The following is a 27,460-nucleotide window of genomic DNA, read 5'->3' on the forward strand; positions in this document are numbered from 1 at the left end:
CAAAATGGTCCAGTAAAGTGATTTATGGTATTAGTAGTTTTCCCACAGTTTTCCTTCATGAATAGTTAATGCTTATGAATACAGAATTACAAACCAGGTGCCAAATGCTTTTGAACAGAGAAAATGCAAATGTTGGAGCTGACAGTGATCCTCTCTGAGGTCAGGCACTGTGCCGGCTGGCTGTGAGCTGCCCCGCATACTTAATTGTTCCGGAAAGCCTGGGCCAGGGTGGAGAACTTGCTTGCTTTCCAGTACCCTCACATCTGAACACAAGTAACAAAAACTATGGCTTCTTATCTGAGGCCTGGCCCTGATTTTGGATTTCCTATCACTTTAAGGACAGTCTTTTACCAGCGTTTAGTTTAAGGTTTAGTTGGCAAAGCCTCACAAGACTTTCTTTTGTCACCTTTGGGAATGAGCTAGGAAATAACAATGTATTGCCCACTGCTTTGTCCTATTCAGTCTAATGCTTTGCTTAAAAAGACCATACCCAGAGCTCATTTAACGTAAGAAGGTAACATAGAAAAGCAACCTTTTGGGAATGGCAGTCAAAACCAAAATTCTTTGAAGTGCCTCAGACTGCTCCTGTTTTAGGGGATTTGTAGAATTTGCCTGGTGTAGTATTTATACTTACTTTTTGTGGTTACCAAGAGCCACATTATTCTCTGACTCACTTAATCCTAATGGCTATCACATGAAGTAGGTGCTACTGTCATTTTCTAGAAGAGGAATGCGAGACAGAGCTTAAGGCACTTGCCGCAGGTCACAGAGCTGGCATGTGAAGGAACCCGTTCTAGAACCCAGGGTGTTTACCCGTGCTCCCGACTACACACACACTGTGTCACCTCAGGAAAAGAGACAAGTCTAAATTTCACAACTAGATGCTGTGGCCACCTTCCTCTCTTTCCCAGGAAACAATATTCCTCCTCTTCTAAGGCTGATTTTTCCCTCGGGCCCTTAAAAGATGAATCCGCGGCCTACAGCCAATCGACATGCCAAACAACAACAAAACCTTTCTCTTTGGAAAACAGGCACCTTTCAAGCTGCCTTCTAGCCAGCGCCGCTTTTCTTAAGCGAAGGCTACTGTTCATGCCCTACTTCACTCTCCACGGCCCCCACGGAGTCTGGCTCCATCCTCACCATTCCAGCCTAGCTGCTGAACTGGCGTCTCCTCAGAACCACCCCCAGCATCCACAACGCAGAGCTCTTGGTACTTCTCATTCTTTTGTAACTAACTGCTTCCCCCTCCACCCCGCAAATACTCTGCAGTCTGCCCATCCTCTCGATTCTGTGGCAGGCCAGCAGCGCTCTGGGGCTCCTGGGTAGCCTTCTCTCCCCAGCAATCCCATTTTCTGCTGCACACACGGTGAAGCTTCCTGTGGCACACACCTGCTCACTTAGCACCTCACTGGCTTCCCTCTGTTTTCGGGACAAAGACCAAAGTCCTTGCTGTCGCCTGCAAGGTAGGAATCTGGTCTGACTCTCTTCTGCGGGCCTCTCTCATGCCCTCTCTACTCTGGCTTCCCTCAGCCTCTCGGGTTCGCTTCTTTTCACATAAGGACCCAGGTGCTTCCTTCTGCCTCTAACCCTTGGCTAGCACCACTTCTCCTGGTTGATAAGTACTCTTCTTTCAGAGTGTAGACCAAAGGTTACATCTCAAGGAGGCTTTTCTGATCCTACTCCAGAGATGTGGTTAGGTTCCCAGTACTCTTTTCATGCCATCAAAACGCTTCCTTCTAGCCTTTACCCCAATTGTATTGAACACCTTGCTTGTACTTTATTATTTTCATTCTCCAATTAAAAAAAATTAATTAATTTATTTTAATTGGAGGCTAATTACTTTACAATATTGTAGTGGTTTCTGCCATACACTGACATGAATCAGCCATGGGTGTACATGTGTCCCCCATCCTGAACCCCCCTCCCACCTTGCTTGTACTTTATAAGCCCCGCATGTAGTAAGTGATCTCTCTATATTTTTAGAATTGCGAGCAGTGAGGGTATGGAGTTCTTAGAGGAAGAGAATCAGGAAAAGCCTTCCTCACAAAAGAAAAGCCATTCTGCTACCTGAGCCTGCCCACAGTGCTTGTACTTGGACAGGTCTCAGCACTCAACCATCAGATCAGCTGAAGTCCAAAGGAAGATGCTGACCTTTTCTGCTCTTCCTAAGTTCAGTCACCTAAAGCTTGGACTCTGCCAACCACCCAAGCCCCTCCATGAATATGCATGTACCCTTAGCTTAACAGGCTCCCGCTCTTGCTGTTTGGGGAGACGCTGCTTTGGGAAAGATCCCTAGTGCTGACTGGTAAGCCTAGCCCACCTTCAGTCTGGTCATGTCTTGGCCTAACACCCATCCAGGTGAATCCAGGTTTTGGGTAACAAAGTGTCTTTCTTCAGTTCCTTTCTCTTTCTATTCCTGAGTGGTTTTCAAGGCTCCACCCCTTCAAGGACAGAACATCAACCGTCCTTGTGTTCTGTGTCAGCGGCACGACTTCTATGCAGCCCAGAGACTCAAGCCCTCCTGGTGCCCTCTGACTCAACCTTGTCCTTCGCCTTGGTCCCACACGTGCGGCCCCGTACTGCTGAGTCTACCTCTGAGGCAGTGCTTCTCCCTAGCCACGTGGCTCCCAGGCTGGGAAGGCGGATGCTGACACTGTGGAGGCCGTCTCTCTGCTCCAGCCTAACACTGCGGCCAGCCCCTCTCCCCTAAGGAAGAGTCAGCATCAAAGGCTCCCTGCTGACTAGCACGTAAAACAAAAACACTGGGACTTGAGTATTTTCTTATTCTTTCATGTACTTCTTCATTCTGTTACCTTTCTAAATATGCCTTGTCTTCAGGCAATCCGAGCTCTACAGCTTCTCTGCCTATTCCCCAAATCCCCACATTTGAATGCTATCCATTTTCAAGGTCTCAGTTCAGTTCAGTTCAGTCGCTCAGTTGTGTCCGACTCTTTGCGACCCCATGAATCGCAGCACGGCAGGCCTCCCTGTCCATCACCTATATGCAGGTCAGGAAGCAACAGTCAGAACTGGACATGGAACAACAGACTGGTTCCAAACAGGAAAAGGAGTACATCAAGGCTGTATACTGTTACTCTGCTTATTTAACTTATATGCAGAGTACATCATGAGAAACGCTGGGCTGGAAGCATCACAAGCTGGAATCAAGATTGCCGGGAGAAATTTTAAGGTCTAGCCCTGACCAAATACCTTCTTCCAGGAAGCCTGCCTTCAGAAACTCTCCCACCCTGCTATCACAGTATCTCCATACCTTATCTGCTTAATGTGTCTTAGTTTCTTTGAGGGAAAAGCCCGAATTGAACGCGTCTTTATTTCCCATCTACTGTCTTGTAAGGAATCCTGCCCTGGTAGGTGATCTTTGAGGGTCCCATCCCAGTGTTGAGAACAGGATTGCATGTGAGTAAAAGCCTAACCCAAGTTCACTACATTTATGATGTAAGATTGTTGTTTAGTCACTAACTTGTGTCTGACTCTTTTGCAACCCCGTAGACTGCAGCCTGCCAGGCTCCTCTATCAGTGGGATTTCCCAGGGAAGAGTACTGGAGTGGGCTGCCATTTCCTCCTCCAGGGGATCTTCCTGACCGAGGGATTGAACCTGTCTCTCCTGCATTGGCAGGCAGATTCTTTACCACTGAGCCACCAGGGAAGCTCATGATGTAAGACGGACAGGAAGTAAAATAATATATAAAACGAGGCATAATTAAAGGAGAGGAGACAAACTCGATGAATTTTCCCCTTATATACATCATCATTCGAACTGTTACTTCTGACAGATAACAAACGTAGCCTTCAGGGCCTCGGTGGGTACTCACATAGTGCCCTATGGTGCTAGCGTAGGTGTCCGCAATCCAGGACATCTCCCGCTCGCCTGTGCTCATGTCTGGGGCGGGCACGTCAATGCCAGGACCTGGGGACACAGAGAAAGGGCACGGCACCAATGTTTAAGACAAATGCATCTCAAACACACCCTTGCAGTTCTCTATAATAACAAAGCTACCATGGCTAGAAAACTTCAGATTTCATCCAGGTTACTAATTCACATCACAGAAATACTAAATGTTCCATTACAAAGTTGACACCCACAGTGTTACATAACTTCTCCCAGTAGTGTTCACTCGCTCCGAGTTTGGAAATCAGCTCCGTACAACAGACACACCACTCAACAGACTTCCGAGTGTGCAAGCACGGGCAAACCAGTCTAACCTCTCTCGACCTCGGTTCCTTAAACTGCACTTAGAGACTGCAGTGGCATACGGAGGCTGCAGCTAGAAAGTTTATGTGTGACACAGCACAATGACATGCCTGCTTCCTGGGGATGTAAGCCCTCCTCACCAAGTGGAAGAAGCAAAAACACACAGTGCTGAGGCAACTGTGTTAAGCCCATAGTACTTTTACCTGTGACAGAATCCTGCTTTGACCTATTATTACAAGCTTACTCTGTACAGAAAGTTTTAGACCTTGGCTTTCAGTTCCTCAAAGCAGCAGATTAAATGGTTTGAAGGTAACAAGAAGTTAGCCCACAGGCAGTGACAAGTAACAATGACAGTCTTAATGCTGATGTCCTATGAGATCTCAGATGGAAATGCATTAAATGGTGCCCACTTAAATCTGTAAAGGCAGGAATATATAGAAGTATGCTCATCAAAATGGTAAGGAAGAATACAAAACAACCTGTTTAGTGGAGCAGTTAACTAAAATACAGTATATCATGCAAAGAAATACTATTCAGCAGTTTCAAATGATGTGCACCCATGTAAATGACTTGGAATCATCATTAAAACGTACATGTGGAGAAAAAAGCAGGTTTTGTATAGCAAGTCCAAGTTCCCATTCATATAAATTTTTCTTTCTTTATACATTTGTTATTGTTTAGTCACTAAGTTGTGTCAGACTCTCTGCAAGCCCATAGATTGTAGCCTGACAGATTCCTTTGTCCATGGAATTTTCCAGGCTAGAATACTGGAGTAGGCTGCTATGTCCTTTGGGGAATCTTCCCAACCTAGGGATCAAACCTGCATCTCCTGCAAGTTTGGGAGGCATATTCTTTACCGGTGAACCACTAGAGAAGTCCGTCTCTATATATACCCATGTGTAATAACTATACTTATTTCCATACAAACGTATGCAGAGGTTTAGAAAGGTAAACTTTTTCACTATATTTAGAGTTCAGTCTTGTTTATAGCTTTCTATATTGTTTCAACTGTAAAATACAAACTCATTGCCTTTATAAAAGGAAAACCACAACTTTAAAATGACAAATTGCTCCTGCATCCTTTTAGAGGTTCCCAGATGGCTGAGTAGTAAAGAATTCACCTGCAATGCAGTAAACATGGTTCGATCCCCAGATCGGGAAGATCCCCTGGAGAAGGAAATGGCAACCCAATCCAGTATTCTTGCCTGAGAAATCCCATGGACAGAGGAGCAGGAAAGGCTACATACAGTCTATGGGGTTGCAAAAGAGTCACATGACTCAGAGACTGTTACCACCACCACCCGAAGTAAAACTACAAAGTATTATTACTACTTCATACAAAATCAATGTATAGGGATACACAGATTACAAATAATTCCCGAGTTACAGGTAAATTCTCAAATACCTTACAAAGTACAGGTGTGAAAGTCTAGCCTTTTAACACTCAATCCTGTAACAGTAAAATAAGATAAAAAGTTGACTGAAAAAAGCAACTGCTTTCGCAGGAGTATAGAGGAAAAGCTAAACAGGTAATTTTGGGGCACGGAGATATGGGGGGATGAAAAGGGAGCCCCACAGTTTAAAAGACGATATCCAAATGCACATAACAGAAGTAACACCCTTTCACAAAGTAAAAAAAAGAAAAATGAAGGACTACTTCTCAGTTCATTCTATGAGGCCAGTATTATCTCGATATGAAAGACTTCATAAGAATACTGAAGACCAGTAGCTCTTAGAACAGTATCAGAAAAAATAAAATACTTATGAATAAACTTAACAATAGGTAGTACAAATCTTGTACCTAGAAAACTATAAAATATGATTAGACAAATGGGAAGACATTCAGTACTCATGGACGGGAAGACTCAGTATGGTTAAGATGGTAACACACTACAGATAAGTCAACAGATTCAAAGTATCCCTACCAAAACCCCAGGTGACAACATTTTTTTTTGGAAAAAATTGAAAAGCTGACCTTAAACTCATTCAATATGACAGGGCTAAGACCCAGACTCAGGTCTAACTCATAATCTGAAACTCTGTGGAAAGGCAAGTGAGAAAATAATGATGTCAGTTCCAAAGGTTTGCTCAGGACTAACTCTGTCCCCTAGAGAGAGGAAAAGAAAGCCAACTGCCTCCCTCTTAGGCTACAAAGCTTTCTGGGCCCAGATGTCAGCTTAGCTGCAGAGTGGCTTAGTAAAGCTTTTACACATAAACAAAAAAAGTTAAATTGCTAATATTTAAGCTTTCAGTGTTTTAATGAATCACTTTTTAACCTGTGAAATTACAGGGTTCTTATCAATATAGAGAAAATTAAGTTGTATATACTCTATATACGGGCAATAAATACAACTGAATAAAGTCTGATACCACTCAAGACTATTAAATATGTTTGAGGTTTAAGCTAAGCTATGATGTAAAAAATTACAAAGGCTACCAGAATTGGTAGTTACTCTGCCACCTCATTAGTGGTTCCCCTGTACAGTGACTGCAAGCAAAGCCCACAGCAGGGCCAGGGAGGACGTGCCAAGAAGCCAAATGCCTTTTAAATTATGAAAGACAGGACAAACCTAGTAAAGTTCTCGTGTTACTAGAAGGGGAACTTCAAAATAGGGATACATTAAGTCAACAGGAACTTGTCAACAGTGAGAAGAACACTAAGAAAGAAAAACAGAGGGTCAGGAAAACAGAAAAAGGAGCTTTTCTTTCCTGCTTAGTTTTCTGAGTTTACTATGTTAAACTACGGTAGCAAAATTCTATCAAACCATTTTATTTATTTATTTATTTATTTACTTTACCACAAATCAATCTTTCGGGACAATAAACAGGTTTAATTTGCTTGAAACTTAAACAGATTAAATAATAATTATAGATCAAAGAATACTCACATCTCACACCAAATAATGTATGATACACATAATACTATGATACAAAACCATAAAGAAATGAGTATCAGTACCCTCAGAAATTTAGTCTGACCGGCAAAAACTCCTAGTAACAAACATTAGGAGCCCCAGGAATCAGCCAGTGATGGCAGAGTGAGTCATGAGAATGAGCCTCCACACCTCCCAGCCTGCGCCCACTTCTCTGAAGGGAAAGGCCTGCTTCAGCCTCCGATTCCAAACAGCATGTTTTCTCACTGCTTTCCGAACAGGATTACTATTGCAAAACTCCTTTTCGCATATTAAAAATTATTTATGATGAAGGTATTATTTAGTTCCTAAAATCTTTTTGGATGTCACAATTGTGACTGTGCCTGTGGTTCAATGCTATTACAGTGATCAAAAATCTTATAATGTTATGTCTGTACAAGGAGAAGAGGTGCAAGTGACCTCCGCCGCTGTCCACCCTGTATACCGAGAACGTGAACTTTTCTATTAGAGCGGAGTCACGAATGTGCTCTGGTGTGCTCACCATGTTTTACACAGAACCCAAGTTCTCAAAGGAAAAGGACAAGTCCATCCATGTCTGTATCCATATACAGACAAAAGCAGGAGTTTAAAATCATGACAACTACTTTTTAGATGTTCCCACACTGTGGACACCTACATGGCAATACATACCAATAAAGCCCTTCTTTGCCAGCTCCATGGTGAACCTCCTTGTGATCTTTTCCAATTCGTTATCCTGTAAAGGAGAAAGGTGAAAACATAGACAACAATGAAAAAATAATTTTTGATAGAAAAACCACTAGAGGAGGTAACTAACAGGAGCATCCTATTTTCTACTTATAGAACATTTTCATATTATCTTGTATAATCTTCAGAAAAACAACTCCTAAAGTAGGCATTTCCATTCTAAATGGAAATTAAAATTTACATTTCTGAGACCAAAAATTAGGTTACCTAAAAAGGACAGGGAAGTCTAGCATGCCGCAGTCCACGGGGTCGCAGAGTTGGACAAGACTTAGTGCTTGAATAACAAGCAACAGAGGAGCACAGTGCTCACTCTTGTTCTTCTTGCATTGATATAGGAGCCTGTGGGCAAGCCTCATGGTTTATTTTCATTTAATCACAATTTAAAAAACATATATATTGTTTGTATGCAGATATTCATATAATTTATTAAACGTAATACAGAGGCTAATTAGTAACATTAACTTGGAATTGATAGGATAAACAAAATTTTTACCAAATTCCATATCACTAAAACCTTGAGATCCCAACATAAAAACCTCAGATCATAGCTGTATTAGTATATATTTATATAGTGTATTTACATTACAGCCATATATAATAAACATGCACACAAATGCCTAAGAATATGAATGTATACTTACTACCTTTTAACCAAGTCGGAAAATGAAACAGGACACTGCTGTGAGCAGGCGAGCTTTATCTGGCAGAACATTCAAGGCGCTAGTTGTCTACTTGTTTCTCCATTGCTTTTCAAAGCAAGGGAACCACTAATCTCACCGGTACAAGGGATGCACAGAAGCACAGTGATTTCAAGCCCTTTATGAACGTGCCATGTGCACTAACGTCATTTTGATACTTACAGTATAGTTCTTGGGATTGATCTTAACACCAGCTTTGGCACCCCCAAATGGCACATCTGAAAGAGAAGTTTGAAAGCCGTGATTCCACATAAAGGATACAAGAATCTAAAAGGCAGAAAGCACTACGTAAGACTATAACAGTGTGATGCTTTTAGCTTTAGTTTTGGAAAGTTCAGTAAACAAGCCCGCAACGATCTCTCCTCAAATGATGTGATATAAATTCTAAGAGGATGCAAATTACAGTGCATATCTAATCAGAGTGCCTTACTTCTAAAACGTCACAAAGTATTTTTCTTGTATTATGAAAAGTACAGTATGAATAAGACTATCTTTGGTCTTATTCACAGAGTATAGAAAGGGATTTAAACAAATATCTACACTTCAGGAAAATTCAGTTAATTCCTATAAAAAGTTTCCCATTTACAAAAAGGTAAACCAAGACTTATAGAAAAAAATGATGTAAGTCTTTCGCAACCTAAAAAAAAAAAAGCAAAACAAACCCCAAACACTTTTCTTAAGGTATATTTCTCTAACATCTTAAAAGTAACCTTGTATGCAAACATATTTTCCCAGAGTTCTTATTAGGCAGCAACAACGGAGATCACTTACCAACCACTGCACACTTATACGTCATCAGAGAAGCCAGAGCTTTAACTTCGTCTACACTCACATCGGTGCTGTAACGGATACCTGGTTGTTTAAAAAAAAAAAAAGATGGGGTGAGAAAGAGGGGATGTATTTAAAACATCCTTCCAGCATGTTAAAAAAAATACAAGAACTTAAAAATGTCCACACTTTTTAAAGAACAATTAAAGTAGCTTATAATTAAAGAGTCAGTAACAGATAGAGATTCCTGGTGTCCCAGTGGTTAAGACTTTGCCTTCCAATGCAAGAGGTACAGGTTTGATCCCTAGTCAAGAGAACTAAGATCCTGTATGCCCCAACAGAATAAGCACTGGATTTGATTTAAGTATTCTGATATTTTAGAGAAAAAGATTTGCCCACAAAGGTCTGGATAGTCAAAGCTATGGTTTTTCCAGCAGTCATGTATGGATATGAGAGTTGGACCATAGAAAAGCCTGGGCACCAAAGAACTGATGCTTTTGAATTGTGGTGCTGGAGATGACTCAAGCCCCTTGGATAGCAAGGAGATCAAATCAATCAATCCTAAAGGAAATCAACCCTGAAAATTCATTGCAAGGATTGATGCTGAAGCTCTAATATTTTGGTCAACAACACAGAAAGCTGACCCATTGGAAAAGATCCTGATGCTGGGAAAGACTGAGGGCAGGAGGAGAAGGGGGCGACAGAGGATAAGATGGTTTGATGGCATCACTGACTCAATGGACACAAATTTGAGCTAATTCTGGGAGATAGTGGAGGACAGAGGAGCCTGGTGTGCTGTAGTCCATGGGGTCACAAAGAGTCAGACATGACTTAGCAACTGAATAACAACATATAGATATTCAAATGGATAGAATATAGAAAATACATACACACCACATCTTTATCTGCTCATCGGTTGGACACTTTGAGTGCTTCCATATTTTGGCTATTACAAATAATGCTGCTCTAAACACTGAGGTGCGTGTATCTTTTTGAAATTAGTTATTTTCATATATATTCCCAGAAGTGGAACTGCTAAATCATATGGTAGTTCTGTCTTTTATTTTTCTTGAGAAACCTCCAGTTTTCCAGAGATTGGCTGCACCAATTAACACTCCCACCAGCTCTACCGTGATCCCTTTCCTCTGCTTCCTCACCAACATTTGCTATTTGTGGTCTTCTATTTTTAAATTAGATTGTCTTTTTAGTATGGAGTTGTAGGAGCTGTTTATACACTTTAGATGTTTAACCCAAATGTTTTCTCCCAGACAGTAGATAATGTCTTTTCACTTTGTTGCTGGTTTCCTTTGCCTTAGGAGACAGATCCAAAAAAAAAAAAAAAAAATACTGCTATGATTTATGTCAGAGTGTTCTGCCTTTGTTTTTCTCTAAAAGTTTTATGGCTTCCGATCTTACCTTTAGGTCTTTAAGTTTTGAGTTTATTTTTGTATCTTTTCCCAATTGTATAGTCTTGCCTCCTTTTTGGTAGATTAACTGAAGACTCTTGAGAGTCCCTTGGACTGCAAGATCCAACTAGTCCATTCTGAAGGAGATCAGCCCTGGGATTTCTTTGGAAGGAATGATGCTAAAGCTGAAGCTCCAGTACTTTGGACACCTCATGCGAAGAGTTGACTCATTGGAAAAGACTCTGATGCTAGGAGGGATTGGGGGCAGGATGAGATGGCTGGATGGCATCACAGACTCGATGGATGTGAGTCTGAGTGAACTCCGGGAGATGGTGATGGACAGGGAGGCCTGGGGTGCTGCAATTCATGGGGTCACAAAGAGTTGGACACGACTGAGCGACTGAACTGAACTGAGCTGAACTGAACTGACTGTAAGTGTGTGGGCTTATTTATGGGCTCTCTATTCTGCCCCATTGATCTATGTGTCTTTCTTGTGCCAGAAACACACTGTTTTGATTGCTGTAACTTTGTAGTATAGTCTGAAGTCAGGGAGCATGATACCACCAGCTTTATTCTTTTTTCTCCAGATTGTTTTGGCTATACAAGATCTTCTGTGGTTCCATACAAATTTTAGGATTATTTTTTTCTAGTTCTTTGAAAAACTGTTACGAGATTTTGATAGGGGTTGCATTAAACCCATTGATTACTTTGGGTATTATGGACATTTTAATATTATGAATTCTTCCAATCTATGAACACAGGATATTTTCCACTTCTTTTTATCTCCAATTTCCTTCAAAAACATCTTAGATCTTTCATCTCCTTGGTTAAGCTAAAAAATTGCTTAAATACTAAAATGTGTTTATACAAATTAATGAATAGGAAGGACTGATGCTAAAGCTGAAACTCCAATACCTTGGCCACCTCATTCGAAGAGCTGACTCATTGGAAAAGGCTCTGATGCTAGGAGGGATTGCGGGCAGGAGGAGATGGCTGGATGGCATCACTGACTCGATGGACGTGAGTTTGGGTGAACTCTGGGAGTTGGTGATGGATAGGGAGGCCTGGCGTGCTGCGATTCATGGGGTCGCAAAGAGTCGGACATGACTGAGCGACTGAACTGAATGAATAGGCATTACTTAGGCATGTTAATGGGGCTTCCCTGGTGGCTTAGCAGTAGTCTGTCTGCAATGCAGGAGACCTGGGTTTGATCCCTGGCTTGTGAAGATACCCTGGAGGAGGGTATGACAACCCACTCTAGGACTCTTGCCTAGAGAACTGCATAGACAGAGGAGCCTGGCAGGCTGCACAGAGTTGGACGTCACTGAAATGACTAAGCAGCAGGCATATCATTTAGTGGAAACTAAGCTAGGCCAGGAATCTGGGTTGGGTGCAGTGCCCATCATTTTCTAACAAGTGAATCCCCACTCAAACAGCAACTGCAATGGATGTCTACACCTGCTCACCTGGTTGAGCAATGAGGTATAAGCAATGTTCTTAGGCTTCACACCAGAATTGCTTGGGATAGTGTGTATGAGGCAGCTGGCGTGGTGTCTGCATGTGGTCAACACTTCACTCTCAACTATTTTCACTTCTATAGTAAGTATTACAAAGTAGTGGCAAATAGCAAAGAAATGTACATTTCAAAAGTCTAAATGGATAGCATTTTAAGCAGTTCAGTGAACTTTGACTTTAACTTCTCAAGATAAATTCATATGGGTGGTAAAGTAGTGCACTATTAAGAACCAGCATTTTTCTTATTATATATAAAGCCCTTTTATCAGTGTGCTTTGAGTCTGTGCAGTTCAGTTCAGTTCAGTCGCTCGGTTGTGTCCGACTCTTTGCGACTCCATGTATCGCAGCACGCCAGGCCTCCCTGTCCATCACTAACTCCTGGAGTTCACCCAAACTCATGTCCATTGAGTTGGTAATGCTATCCAGCCATCCTATCCTCTGTCATCCCCTTCTCCTCCTGCCCCCAATCCCCCCCAGCATCAGGGTCTTTTCCAATGAGTCAACTCTTCGCATGAGGTGACCAAAGTCCTGGAGTTTCAGCCTCAGCATCAGTCCTTCCAATGAACACCCAGGGCTGATCTCCTTTAGGATGGACTGGTTGGATCTCCTTGCAGTCCAAGGGACTCTCAAGAGTCTTCTCCAACACCACAGTTCAAAAGCATCAATTCTTCAGGGCTCAGCTTTCTTCACAGTCACACTCTCACATCCATACATGACCACTGGAAAAATCATAGCCTTGACTAGATGGACCTTTGTTGGCAAAGTAATATCTCTGCTTTTGAATATGCTATCTAGGTTTGTCATAACTTTTCTTCCAAGGAGTAAGCGTCTTTTAATTTCATGGCTGCAGTCACCATCTGTGGTGATTTTGGAGCCGCCCAAAAAATAAAGTCTGACAGTGTTTCCCCATCTAGTTCCCATGAAGTGATGGGACCAGATGCCATGATCTTCATTTTCTGAATGTTGAGCTTTAAGCCAACTTTTTCACTCTCCTCTTTCACTTTCATCAACAGGCTTTTTAGTTCCTCTTCACTTTCTGCCACAAGGGTGGTGTCATCTGCATATCTGAGGTTATTGATATTTCTCCCGGCAATCTTGATTCCAGCTTGTGCTTCTTCCAGCCCAGCGTTTCTCATGATGTACTCCACATATAAGTTAAATATATGAGTCTGTGCAAGTAGTCACTAAATTATATGAACTTCTTTTTTCTAAAAGATTTTTTTAAAATGTGGACGAGTTTTTTTTTTTTATTGAATTTGTTATAATATTGTTTCTGTTGTGTGTTTTAGTTTTTTCACCCGGAGGCATGTGAGATCTTAGCTCCCCAATCAGGGATCAAACCAGCACCCGCTGCATTAGAAGGGGAAGTCTTAATTGCTGGACCACCAGGGAAGCCCCCCTTCGTTTCTTAAGTGGGGAAAAAGTTATACTTTCCCTTCCCAGTGCTTATAACTAGTGCCTTCAACGAAAAACGGCTTGAAACATTAACATTCAGAAATCATACAGAAATTTAAGTTCTAGACTTACATGCTCATTGGAAACCAGACCCTTCTTTCTACATGGTGTAAACAAAACGTCTATTTTATTGCAGAAGTCGTGGAATGATGAGTCAGAAACTGTGCATGTAAGAAAAAACATGTTTCCACTGGATGGCACCCAGGAATTCCTGTTTGTAAAGTGAAATTTTCTTTCCTAGCCACACCCATTTACAGAGTTCAACTCAAAGACACTGAAGAAGTTACATAAATTACCTCTCATTCCACAGGCATTTTCTGCAGGCTAGGAACCAATGACGACTTCCAGTGAATTGAGGCAAGGGATGACTACAAGGAAAGTAGTGGAGTCAGGGGAATAAGCCTTGGAACAGATAAGGGTAGACACAGAGAGGAACCTAGAAACCAGTGCAAGGGGTGCCTGGGCTAAAGAAGACACATGCTTTTATTTTAACTTTCTAACTAGTAATACATGAATGTTTTTAATTCTGGAAATCAGCAGATATACTAGTACAGAGTGACTCACACTATTAATCTGAGGGGGAAAAAAAACAACCTCAACAAGTACTCCGCACTAAACACTTGAGATAACAGGTTAACAAACTCTAGTAATACAGGAAATTACCTACACCCAAGGGATAGTTGGTTACTCTTCTTCCTTTGGGATTGGAAATCAAAGAAAATTACTAAAAATATACTGCCATCTGAAAAATTCTTCATCACATTCTAACTGATGTTAAGAATATGACTGCAAAGAAGACAATATTTCCACTAAATCTGTAAATTCAGTGGATTGGGAGATACTATATTAAGACAAAGTTACGCATTAAGACAAAGTTACGCATAAAGCCAAATACCCACATGCATAAAAGAAAATCAGAAAAACTTAAAAACATTTTAAACCAAAATGAAGCAAGAAGGACCTTATTTTCAGTATGAATATTCTCATTTTTTATAGAACCAAGGCTTTCTTTCCCTCTTTTCTGTGGCAGAGAAGGCTAAAGGTAAGCAAGACCAACAGAGAGTTTTTGGGTACCCTGAAGTCTCAGGGCCTATGCTGACATCAGCACTACTAGTGTTTGCGAAGAGATCAATTGGGTCTTTGAACAACAGATGTAATAATGGAGGTAGATGCTTCCAATGGAAAGCCTAACTCCACTGCTGGGTGCACTAGAAAGGGAACTGGGGAAAGGAATAAATTAGAAGGTTGGGATTAACATATGCACACTATATAAAACAGATCGACAAGGACCTACTGTATAGGTAGGTCTACTGTATAGGAATCCTACTCAGTACTCTGTAATAACTTCTGTGGGAAAGAATCTGAAAACAGAAATAAACATACGTATAACTCAATCACTATGCTGTACACCTGAAACTAACACTGCAAATCAACTATACTGCAATATAAAACGAAAAGTAAAACAAGAGAAAGAAAGGGGGTCTGAAGTCAAGGACTATGGCTCACAGTAATCTGTGCTTTCAATTCACCAGAGTAAACTAAAGAAACACCACCCAGGACAATGTTTATTATTTATCAAACTTAGTAACATTGGAGGAAGGGTTGGTAATAGAACTTTGTAATCACTCCTTTGATTCTCCAGAGAAGTTAACCTAATATATACTTATTTTGAGCTAACTAGTATCCAGATGTTTGAAAAGAACATCAGTGAAATGCAGACATCTGCAAACCAGACACAGCACAAAATGTTTCTCAGCCTTTTAACGTAATTCCCAAAGATTTTCCTTACTACCTTCAAGAGCCTAAGATTGGTGTACAGTTAAGTTTTTCTAGAAGGAAAAAAAATCGAAAGCAAAAACTGGCTACGTTGCTATGGTGATAAAGAAAACACACCAGCTGATTACGCTGAAAAAGATGCAGTGAAAACCACTGCCGAGTAGCTTGAATTTTTCTTCCTTTTCCTAGCTGACTCAAAATCAAAACATACAAAAAGCTCTTAGCGACTGAGGAAGCTTTGTTTTTTTATGATGAATCATTAACTAAATAATACATTCATGTAAATTCAAATGGTTTTAAATGTCACTTGAACCTGGATCTTTTAATAGGGTTTGATTTATGGATTAGAAATTCGATTCCCATCTGTATTTTGTCTTTTCAGAAACTATACTCAATAACCAAGAGTTCTGCCACAAAAATAGAAACCTATAAAGGCAAAGAGGACTTACAACTCTTACTAATGTTCACGCACTACCACACTTGCCATTTACTCATTAGAACCTATTTTCTCAATAACATAGTCCCCTAATTCGCAATGAAAGAACATAACTTAATTTAAAATGAGGAGAGAAGGCAAAGAAGCAGTGAGAAACCAGTACCTACCCAGCAGCAAGTAATGGCCATATAAAATACTCAAAGTCTCACAAAAATTCCTTCAGCCTCAGGAAGGAGTATTTACTTCAGGAGCTAAGGACTGCTTTTGAAAGTATCCATGTAAGAAGGCAGCGAACACTTCACAGTTTTAACCTATTATCAAAATTTGCCTTCTGGAAGTGAATGTCTAACAGATGCTGAAAAAAATGGAATGGAAAATGTATTTCTTTCCATTGAAATTTCAAAATTATATAACATATATGCCTGTCTTCATCAAAATTCAAATACGGAAAAGCAGATGTCTCCTGATTACCACTTATGACCTCATTCTCTAGGGGTGAATATTCTTAGCAACTTAAATGTATATGTATCCTTCCAAGTCATTTCCCTGCATTTATGTACATACATATCTATAGAACATATAGCTCTGTTTTATGCTTAAGTATTTAACTTACTGCCCAACGGATGGAGGAAAGAATATGCATTAAGGGGGGGAGGGAAGATTCTGTTAATTTTTGTTTTATTGATTCCTTACTCTGATAATAATACTAAACTTAGTCACACCTTCATACCAAATATGTCTTGGGAATGATGCTAGTAAGACTTGTAAATATACAGTAGGTAACATTTAGTAAAAAAGACAATTTGTTATAAAAATGTTCAAAGAGGTAAAGGCTCACATTTTCAGATATCTAGTTTCATATCTATTATTTACAAGTCTAGGAGATATCTGAGAGGGATCTTAAGAGAGGAAGAGAATTATGGGGATATTGGAGGCAAGGTAGGGACAGGTGCCAGAGAGACTATACTTTGCAAGGATAAAGCTGAGAAAAATACATGCCTGTGTTTTTTCCTAAGGACCATTTTACACCAGATTTCCTTTATTTTCAAAGTCCAATCCTCTTTCCTCGTAACACTTCTTTCCCTAATACCAATTTTTCTATCAGTGTCTCACAGGAGAAAACCAACCAAGTTATCTTTGACTCTCCATTACATGCACCCTACCTGCAGGGGAATCCCGAAGTTATCAAGGAGCCAATAATTGGTTCATCAGAACAAAAGGTGCTCTTATTCACCCAGGAAATTCTAAGGGCTTTAGGAACTCTGTATAGGATGCTCCTGCCAACCCCCATAACTCTGGAAATTACAAGGATTTCAGGGGCTGTGTTAGCAACCAGAGTCGAAGGCCAAATATTGACACAATGGGCACGCTCAGAACCCCTATCACTCAGGAAACTACACGGGTTTTAAAAGTTCTGTATTAGTAATCAAATGAATATTTATGCTATAAAACCCTATTTTTCACTATTGACAAACACAGTCTGTCCTCACGGCCCCAATACACACAGTCCTGCCTCCTGCTAGACCTATGGTCACCTCCTCTTTGACATCTCTTTATCTGAAATGACGTTTTTCCAATCTAAGTCCTATCCCGCTTTACCTACCTCTAGACAGTTTTTCTCTGGCATCTTCCTTGAACTCCTACTGCAGCAACATATTATTTAGAGTGCTTTCAACTGTGTCACTAGAATCCGCCTGCAATGCAGGAGACCAGGGTTCCATCCCTGGGTTGGGAAGATCCCTTGGAGAAGGGAATGGCTAACCACTCCAGAATTCTTGCCTGGAGAATTCCATGCACAGAGGAGCCCGGTGGACTACTGTCCATGGGGCTGCAGAGTCGGACACGACTGAACAGCTAACGCTTTTTAGGAAAGGAAAATCAACCTTTATAATTTTCATTTGTGTCATCTTTCACATTTTCAACTAGCCAAGAAGCAATTCAGCAAAAGTAGAGGGTCCGAGAGACTTTCACCAGGAACAGTCAAGAGAAGTAATAGTGATTCACGATCAAGTCTGCTTAGTTTATAGAAGAGACACCCAGAAGAAAGCTATTTTAAAAATTATTGCACTGACTAGTAACAAATTTTGATTAACTCTTACATGATTCAATTTTTAACTTTTTACATGAATAAACCCACACAGTAAAGACTCAGAAGGTGGGTGCCGGAATCACATGGCTAGAACCTGAACTGAAGCCTACTACTTACTGCCGTGAACCCCTCCCCAAAGAAGACATTCTTTCACCTTGGTATCTGCATCAGGAAATCTGGGTCAACAGTGCATTCATGAGGTGGTTTTGAGGAATCAAAGCAGTGATGTATGAAACGCTCTTAGCGAAATGAATGGTGTAAGACTCAACAAATGTTATCTAGCCCCTTGTTTTGCCAGCTGACCTTTGTGAAAGCAGACTCTCCCAGGTACAGTTGCCTTTTGAAAGGTAATCAGAAATATTCTGAGCAGCCCTCTCCCAGACTGTCTTCTTGCCCTTCAGAAAACCTTTCCTGCCTTTATTAGTAGTATTAACACTTCAGTTTTGATAGTGTGTACTGTAATCTGCATTAATTTCTGCCTCTGGAAAGGCGAAAACATTGATTCATCTGGATAGCTAGGTCAGTTTTAGAGAACAGTTGTGGTATGAAGACTGTTCACGGTTATCTTGTAGGAAAGGACTGGGAATAGAGCTGCTTCATTTTATAACTTTCACAAACATTCACAAAAATTATTCACAATTATTCACAAATGTTCACAGATTATTAGAACATTTGTATTTTAACAGGGATTTGTAGGGTGGAGCAGTTATGGGCCCATTTATGAATCAACATGCTTCATTAAAGTGCTATTTAAAGGTTTTTCCCTTCATTATTTATAACAATCTAATTATTATGCAAAATAATCAGAAAAAAAAAGTCTCATGTCAGAGACTATATAGCCTAGGAATTTTCAACATCCAGAAGTTGATATTTTAGGCTTTATTCCTCAGTTATCTTTAACATAACTGGAAAAGAAACAATTTTATTAAGCAATCTAAATTATCACCAACAGCGCTAAAGCCAATTTCTTCCCACTATATAAGTTATAAAGTCTACGTAATTCTCTACACGTAGCAATTTACATGTCAGTTTTACTGGAGTTTGATACATACTATTGATGTTTGTCCTCAAATTTTTGATGCCCCAATTCCTGCAACGTGTCCTTTGCATAATGAGTAAGTAGTAAGTGTTTGTCTTTCTGCATATAGGGTTTTTACTGCCAAAGCAAACTAGCCAGAGGAATTCACACCAAGCGACAGGAAGACGGAAGGACAATCAGGTCTCTTGTATGGGTCTCCTCCATTATCAGGGCTTTTCATTCCCTAGTATTTCCGGGGAAAGCATCTGGCTCCATGAAATAAAAAAGACTCTTATAACAGCAACACCAATTCATATTTAACTAAACAATATTAAAAAGAACAACAGGGCTACTACCACAGGGCTAAAGGCTAGAGGGCAGAAGACATATAAGCTACCTGTGCTCTGAATGACCTTTCAGACTGAGTTAAATGTATAGACACAGACTCACTCTAAACATACTACACGGTGTGAATTTATTCAAACTTACCTATGTTTTGACCATTGTCAATTCAGCTTAAGAGAAATAAATCTGAAACATTTTTTTTTTTCAGTGTAAGCAGAGGAAGTCTCATTTTGAAACAGTATCAGTACTTTCTACAGTTTTCCCCGAAGTACTACTATTTACCACAAAATCAGATCCCAAAGGCTGAAGGGGGCTTCAATACTGTATTAACTCCAACCCTTATCGGGCTTCCCTGCCCCACCCCCGACATTCAGCTGCCCAAAGACAACAACAAAGACCATCTACCTCCTACTGTTGCTTTTTTGCATTTTGGTTCTTAAAAAGTCAGTCAATGGGTTAATATACACTTTTTTTGGGTGCCGACATTTGCAGCTAAATAAGACAATGCATCAGAATTACATCAGCTTTATTTAAATGATAATTTTAGAAAGTTCGGAGAGGAAAAGTCAGTCACAGGAATTTGGACTCAACATTTTTAGCCTGAGGACTAAAAGGGAATGGGGGATGGGAGGACTGGAGAGGAGAGAAAACAAATTGACTCTTGCATCGATGAACTGCTCTCATCAATCTCTCTGCTTCTCTCCAATGAGTTAAATGATTTTTCTCCTAAAAAGGTACATTAATCTCAGGTAGAACCATAGCCAATAAAACACAGAGGGTTTATTCTGAGAAAGTTAATAGGAATAATCACTGATAATGTTTTCAGCACGTTAGAAAGAGTCTTCTCAAAGCGAATTACACAAGATTAATCTTTGCTGAAAATATCTCAGGCCTCTCTTGAAACTTTCCGTCAGAGCATGAAGCACACTCTTTTGCAAATCCTTAACAGATGCAAACCTACTGGCTTCCTTTAAACATGGTATGTGGGAAAAGAGAAGCATAAAAACATTTGTATTATTAAATATTTACTTGGTACACATTAGCTACCCTCAGTTCTTAAAACTACCTGTTTCCCTTACAGAGATTATAAATTAGATTGCTGTTTTGTTTCAACCTTAAGAATTTTATGTTGGAAAACTCAGGTGTAAGGTTGCTCTTGAAGAAAGATTAGAAAGCTGAGGATTGGAGAGAACAATGATTTAGAGCAGACAAGGGTCCTCCCCAACTCAAACAAGCTGGTTGAGAAGGCAGTTGAGTGAAGACGGGGAGAGAAGCGTGCTTAGGAGGGTAAATTCACATGGCTAATCCAAAGCATTTAAAAAGTCTCAATCACCTAATACATGTTGTATTTCTAAAAATAGTTAACAACTTCCTTGTAGTATTTAGTTAGAAGTGAAAAAGAAAAACCCAGTGAAAATAAGTCCTTCTTGGAATATACATTCTCTGCAATAAGATGGGGATGATAAACGGCTAGGAAGATTCCAGAGTGTCATGAAAGCAAAGTATGGATGTCTATAGCACCTGTTTTGCAAATCATCTATTTAGTATCCTGTTCATTATCTTAAGCAATCTAAAATATGTTGAAGAGCCTTCATAGCTACATAATCCTTCCCAATCCCGCTCCCTCTGTATTCCTTAAGATAATATACTCATCAGTTTATACACGCTGATTTTCTTTTGTATTATCCTGCAATGTTTGCTACTGCTTATTAGGTGCAATCCAGTTTCTGTTTATATGCTGGGATTTAGCAGTGCTTTCAGGAGCAAACCTTCTTGTAAACAGGATAAAAAGAACAGAGAATTGTATCTTAACATTCCAGTTACTAGAACCTAGTAGAAACAAGTGCTACAGTAACAGTGCTTTCTATAGCTGATGCCATTTATTCATGTTTTGGTATTAAAAACTATGGCAAGATGAAGAGGACTAACAAACTAGGGCAAACTTCAGTTGCTTTCGTGAGTTTGTGGAGCTGTGACTCATCATAGGAGGACATGGCATAAAGAAACAGAATATAAAGTACTTCAAAGAAATGGACTAAGATCCTGCAGGAAAACAAATATACTGGCTTAGCTGCGTCTCTCTTAAGCAACTGGAAAATAACGTCAACAAGGCACATAAACGTGATGTCCACTCTTCAGAAGCAACTACAGTTTAATATTTGCTAACTTGGCCTCTTCTAACATCTTTGCTTCTCTAGGGAGCCGGAATGGGAATTGCTGGTTTTGAGAATAAGGGAGTGGACAGAAAGAAGGCAGGCGATGTAGATGGACAGAGTGTGTTTTATATAGTATTGGGGCTGCAATGGGAAATCAGAGATCAAAGAAGTTCAAAAGTTGGTTTTAAAAGAGGAAATTGAGAGCTAGAGGATAATTAAGCTCTAAAGGTTAAGTCCTAGAAGTGGGTGGGGTCAATGCAAATTTAGCAAGAAGTAAAAGTAAATCATTAAGCAGTCTGAAGCAACCTTTGTTCCTGGGCTAAGAATGCCAGCAGAGCGCAAACTTTCCTCCTAGAGAGATTTCTAAAACTCATCCTTAGAAGTCAGCCAGTATTAACAGAACACTGGACCTGATTTACTCAGACAAAGGGTCCAGCCCAACATCCTCTGTGCTTATTAGGCAATCCCCAGCTGGATTCTACCTCCCCGAGTTCTTTATTCTACACATTTTTTTAGTAGAAAAAAGTGGTTTTGCCACTGTTAAGCACGATTAAAAATGCACTGTGCGATTTTAAGGAGTAAAAAAGAGAGGGGAGCCTGTTTTTTTTTTTTTTTTGCTCAAAAAAAGCAATCTGACTGCAGAAGCCAAATCTACAGACATTCAAGAACTACTACAAATCTGGTGACTATCAAATTCTAGCCGATTCAACCCCTTTCTTCAAGTACTTTCCCCCCTCAAACTCAAATGTGGTGCTAGCCTGGACCAGTACACACCCCCACAGCTACTTCATTCCATTGGCTGGCAGGCGGTCTTGCAGTCTACACCCTTCAGATCTACCCTCGGTGTTTGTCTGATGTTACACTGTTCATGTATGACCATTTTGTGTGTGTGCGCAAAGCTGCCACAGCAGGAAAATAATTTAAGAGATCGACTATAATTAATAAATTCATTTAGTTAGTAAAACTGTAGATTTCGATTCATTTTGTTATGTTCCTGTATCATCTGTCACTACTGTGAGAGTGAAAAAATCTGAGAACAATTATTTCATGCTTTGCATTCGCTTGAGTCATAGAAGATCACAAAATCTTGCAGAGGCAGACAGATGGGGCTGTCATTTTCTTTTCTACAAGTGCTCTTCGTCAAGACCCACACTGTTTGTCACAGTGCCTAGGATCAAAAGAGCAATGTAGTGTCTTCTGCATACAGCATCAAGCTCGCGGGGGGAGGACCAACTACGGGGTGGTGATGGAGCAGAAAATTCACTATCCATCGGAGCCTGACACGGCTGAGGCCGGGACTTGGGGGAACGGGGACAGCGTGCGAGGGCGACGGTACCAGCCCGGGCTGGGCTGAGCGGTGAACCCCCGAGGCTGCAGGCCAGGCGGGGCGGGGCAGGACACAAGGGGCTCACCTCCCTTGCAGGGCGTGCGGTGCTGGCTGTGCTGGGCCCGGTAGCCCTCGATGACTTCCCAGGAGCCGTCGTCGCGCCGGATGGGGAAGGACAGGCTCAGCACATGGTTGCAGGGCTTGATGATCCGCAGGATGCCACGCACCCGGTTCCGCTTCTGCTCCTCGGTCTCCCGGGTCTTGAGGTCCTCCACCAGCTTGTCCTCCACGATGCTGGCACCGCGGTCAAAGAAGCCCTCCACCATCTTGAAGAAGTTGGGGTCGTCCTCGCGGTCGGCCGCCGCCTCGCTGTAGTGTCGCCGAGCGGGAGGCACGGGCCCTGGCTGCGGGGCGGCGACGGCTGCGGCAGCCTGCCCGCGGGCCCGGCCCAGCAGCACGGCCGAGTCGGCAGCCGCGGAGCCCAGGGCGGCGGGCCCGACGCGGGACAGCAGCAGCGCTTCACCCAGGCACCGGTACATGGCGGCGGGACGGAGGCCACGGAGGAGAGGCGCGCTCACAGGCCCGGAGACGGACGGAGGGAGGACGGGCCCGGCGCGGGCTGCCCTTTTAAGCCACAGCTTCCTGCCTTCCTGGCTATCCCCTCCCCTCCGGCGCTAGCCGCCTAACGGGGAGGACGGACTCTGGGTGCCACGGGCCAATGTCGCCTGTGAATGGCAGGGCGGGGGGCGCGCACCGCCCAGGGAGCCGGGCCTCCGCCTCCGCCGCGGCCTCGCCCGGCCTCCCCGGCGGCGGCGTGAGCCGGCGGGCACGCTCGGGGGCGCGCAGTCGCGGTCGGGCCGGACGCGCATGCTCGCAGGGCGGGGGGCGGGGCCAGGGCTCCCGCACAGGGCTGGGATCTGCGGGGAAGAGCTGGAGCCGCAGGTCTGTGCGCAGCCCGGGCCTCTCCCGGGGAGGGGTTTTAACTGCGGGCGGGGGCGGGGGGCCCTCCGTGGAAGAGGCCTACCCGCCTCGTGGGGGCGCTGAGAGTCCGGTCCCAAGCCCGCGGGCGGCCTGGCGGTGGGCCCAGGGTGGGTGAGTCATGGGTGTCCCTCCTTTCCGCCCGCGCGCTCTCGGGCGGGGCGGCCATCCTGTCACCCCTGCGCCTGTCTTCGGGTGGCAGCGAGAAGCACCGTTTGGAGGTCGGGCTAAGAGCTTGTCTTTATCCGCTGGGACTGAGACGCACTTTGGTCTTTGGAGTTGGAGTTTTAAAGTGTCTTGCAAGAAATGGAAAGGAGAAGGCTTGGGAGCTGGGGACTCCCTTGTTTATTGGCTTTCACCGCTTTAAGTTTTAGATTTTGTCCCATTCAACCACTGCGTGATGTTGAGATAGTTATGTGAATCGTTGTTGTATCTTTCTGAAATTTACTGAGTGTTTCCGCATTTCAGAGATACGCTCTCGAAATAGTTAAAAAACAACACTATAGAACTGCAATAATACTCCAGGATATTCTTTCTCAGTAGTAAATGTACTAATAGTCCAGAATAGAATTTGTAAAGGTTAAAAGACATCAGGGTTTAATTATGTACTTACACAAACTTGATGAGAAATGCTAGTTAATAGACTTCTATGGGTACAGTTAGATGCTTGTAAAAGTCTGATGACTCAGTTTTTAAGACAAGCTATCAAAGGCCACATTACCAACTTAAGTGGTTCCAGTGTAGGTTGGTGATTTTAAAATAGTACCTTTTTGACCTGCAAAACGACTTTGCCTCCTGACGTTCACTTTATTCAGAAGAGAATGTTTTAATTCTTACAATTTTCTGTGAAGTATAAGGTGACAACCTAGATCAATTAAATTACTTTCATCTATTCAGTGTACTGTCAAAACAAAAAAAGGTGGAGCTTATGTTTTATCTTATTTGCTAGACAGTTAATAGTCATTTATATTTGTATTGTGTTTTCAGTGGTAACTGTTCTCTGGACTGAATCCTGAATTTGTCTTGTTGGTCAAAGGATTAAGGTATCAAGTTTCCTTTTCACTGGATAGTGTTATTGTATATTGCAAAAACAACAACAACCAAAAACCTTAAAAAGTATCAGAATAAAATGATTAGAATCAGTAAACATGGAAATTCAGATTAAATTCTTAGGTATGGTTTGAAGAAAGTGTTTTAAAAGCTTAGTTTTATTGCACTTCTCTATCTCCTTCTTGATAACGACAGCCTTCAGAAAAATAAATGTTTAACTTTTCTTCTTCCAAGTTTTGTTCACCTGAATTCAAGAAGTTATTAATAGAGAGGCAATGGAAGGAGTGAGGAAATTTAACTGAGTGTGCTATGTGTCGATGTCTTATGAAATATCTCTAAAAGAACCTCCTAAAGTCGATTTTTAAGTATTTAGAATCTTTGTTATGTTTTTAAATTATGTACAAGTTGTACAAAAAATTCAAACGGTAAAGATAGATTTTTTTAAAAAAGAGTGAAATCAAACACTACTCCTCTCCTCACCTTCCCATTTAGTAAGTAGTTGGAATGCTTCTTTTCATACTGAAGTAGGTATTATAATTCTTGATTTTAACAGGAGGCGGAACTGAGGCTTGCAGAGACCAAGTAAATAGCTGATCACCTAGATGATAAATAGCAGACTAAAATTCAAACTATATATCTGACTCCAAGTTCTGCCATTTCTAGTATTCCAAGAAATATTTCAATTATGTGTTGTATTTAGTTTAAAATTATTTACTGTGATGTAAATCTAGTAAGTTTCAGCTTTACACTGATGATTGCCTTTATAAAATATACAGATATTTTGCAAATTAAAGCTTAATTATTGATAATAATTTTCAGTTCAAAGGAAGACTTGAATTTAACTTGAAAGGAATTTTGGTCATTTGATAACATTCAATAAAGACAGTTCATTTTCTGCCTTTATGCATTTTCCTTAGCTGTTTCAAAATTCCAGGCCTTTTCTCTTTGATTCATAGCATGCTTTTGTGCTTTCAAGTGCTTTAAAAATTATTTTAGAAGAATTATTTTAGGATTTAGAAAGACATAGCATATAAATACAGGAACAACATGGTTGTTTTCAAAAATAATTTAATTAGAAAAGGTAATATATACTGTCTTAGATTTGTCTATTCTGGACATTTTGTTTAAATGGAATCATGCAGTCAATATGTGGTCCTTTGTGACTGGCTTCTTTCATTTCATGTATGTTTTAAAGATTCATACCTATTGTAGCATGTATCAATATTTCATTTTTTTAATGGTTGAATAGTATTCGTTGTATGGCTATAGCCCTCTTTCACATATATTCAGTTCAGTTCAGTTGCTCAGTTGTGTCCAGCTTTTTGTGACCCCATGGACTGCAGCATGCCAGGCTTCCCTGTACATCACCAACTCCCAGAGTTTTCTCAAACTCATGTCCATTGAGTCAGTGATGCCATCCAACCATCTTATTCTCTGTCGTCCCCTTCTCCTCCCGCCTTCAATCTTTCCCAGCATCAGGGTCTTTTCAAATAAGTCAGCTCTTCGCATCAGGTGGCCAAAGTATTGGAGTTTCAGCTTCAGCAGCAGTCCTTCCAAAGAATATTCTGGACTGATTTCCTTTAGGATGGACTGGTTGGACCCCCTTTAAAGTCCAAGGGACTCTTAAGAGTCTTCTCCAACACCAGAGTTCAAAAACATCAATTCTTCAGCGCTCAGCTTTCTTTATAGTCCAGCTCTCACATCCATACATGACTACTGGAAAAACTATAGCTTTGACTAGACAGACCTTTGTTGGCAAAATAATGTGTCTGCTTTTTAATATGCTATCTAGGTTGGTCATAGGTTTTCTTCCAAGGAGTATGCGTCTTTCAATTTCGTGGCTGCAGTCACCATCTGCAGTGATTCTGGAGCCCCCCAAAATAAAGTCAGCCAGTTGCCATTTTCGTATATATATGTGTCTATATATGTGTGTGTGTGTGTATATATATATATATATATATATATATATATATCTTCTTAAAAATTTTATTTGGCTGTGCCAGGTCTTGGTTGTGGCACATGGGATCTTTGATTTTTGTTGTACCATGTGGAATCCTTTAGTTTTGGCATACGGGATCTTTAGTTGCAGCATGTAGGATCTAGTTCCCTGACCAAGGATTGAACCCTGGTCCCCTGCCTTGGTAGTACAGAGGCTTAGCCACTGGACCATCAAAAAGTTCTATGGCCCTCTTTTTTAAATCTATTAATCTTTGACAGACGTTTGGTTATTTCCACTTTTTGGCTATTGTAACACTACGATAAATGTTCTTGTAGACTTTTGTGTGGACAGATACTTTCAATTCTTTTGGGTTCACACCTGTTAGAGTTGAATTGCTGAATTATAGGGTAACTCTCTGTTTAACCTTTTGGGAAGCTGCCTAGCTGCTCTTCACAGCAGCTGGACCATTTTAATTCCTACCAGTGGAGGATTCCAACTTCTTTTTATTCTCCCAAACACCTGTTATTATCTGGTTTAAAGGTATAACTCATTTTGATTTTGATTTGCATTTCCTTGATGGCTAATGATGTTGAGCATCTTTTATTATACTTATTGACAGTTTATATATATAGATGTATTTTATATATTAATTA

The 27,460-nt window shown here is 41.2% G+C and overlaps 2 protein-coding genes across 21 annotated transcripts in view; one reads left to right on the forward strand and one right to left on the reverse strand.

The window, feature by feature from the left end:
• GLUD1 (glutamate dehydrogenase 1) overlaps positions 1-24,011 on the reverse strand; it is a 39,555-nt gene extending 15,544 nt beyond the window's left edge. Inside the window, exons 1-5 of the mRNA XM_069572375.1 lie at positions 22,926-24,011; positions 9,321-9,401; positions 8,712-8,767; positions 7,777-7,840; positions 3,834-3,928 (exon numbers count right to left, since the gene is read on the reverse strand). Of these exons, the coding sequence (XP_069428476.1) occupies positions 3,834-3,928; positions 7,777-7,840; positions 8,712-8,767; positions 9,321-9,401; positions 22,926-23,379 (750 nt within the window). The 5' untranslated portion in view covers positions 23,380-24,011. The remainder of the gene's footprint in view (positions 1-3,833; positions 3,929-7,776; positions 7,841-8,711; positions 8,768-9,320; positions 9,402-22,925) is intronic.
• The window catches only part of SHLD2 (shieldin complex subunit 2), a 102,198-nt gene continuing 98,288 nt past the window's right edge, over positions 23,551-27,460 (forward strand). For 2 of the 20 annotated variants that reach the window (XM_069572374.1, XM_069572365.1), the window contains exons 1-2: positions 23,716-23,782; positions 24,806-24,861. The gene's annotated coding sequence lies outside the window, so the exon portion shown is untranslated. Of the gene's footprint in view, positions 23,933-24,805; positions 24,862-27,460 lie in introns of those variants that run through there. The other 18 variants (XM_069572364.1, XM_069572359.1, XM_069572370.1 and 15 more) reach the window with 16 other exon arrangements.

The sequence above is a fragment of the Ovis canadensis genome, chromosome 25 (genome assembly GCF_042477335.2).
Source record: "Ovis canadensis isolate MfBH-ARS-UI-01 breed Bighorn chromosome 25, ARS-UI_OviCan_v2, whole genome shotgun sequence".
NCBI classification, from domain to species: domain Eukaryota; kingdom Metazoa; phylum Chordata; class Mammalia; order Artiodactyla; family Bovidae; genus Ovis; species Ovis canadensis.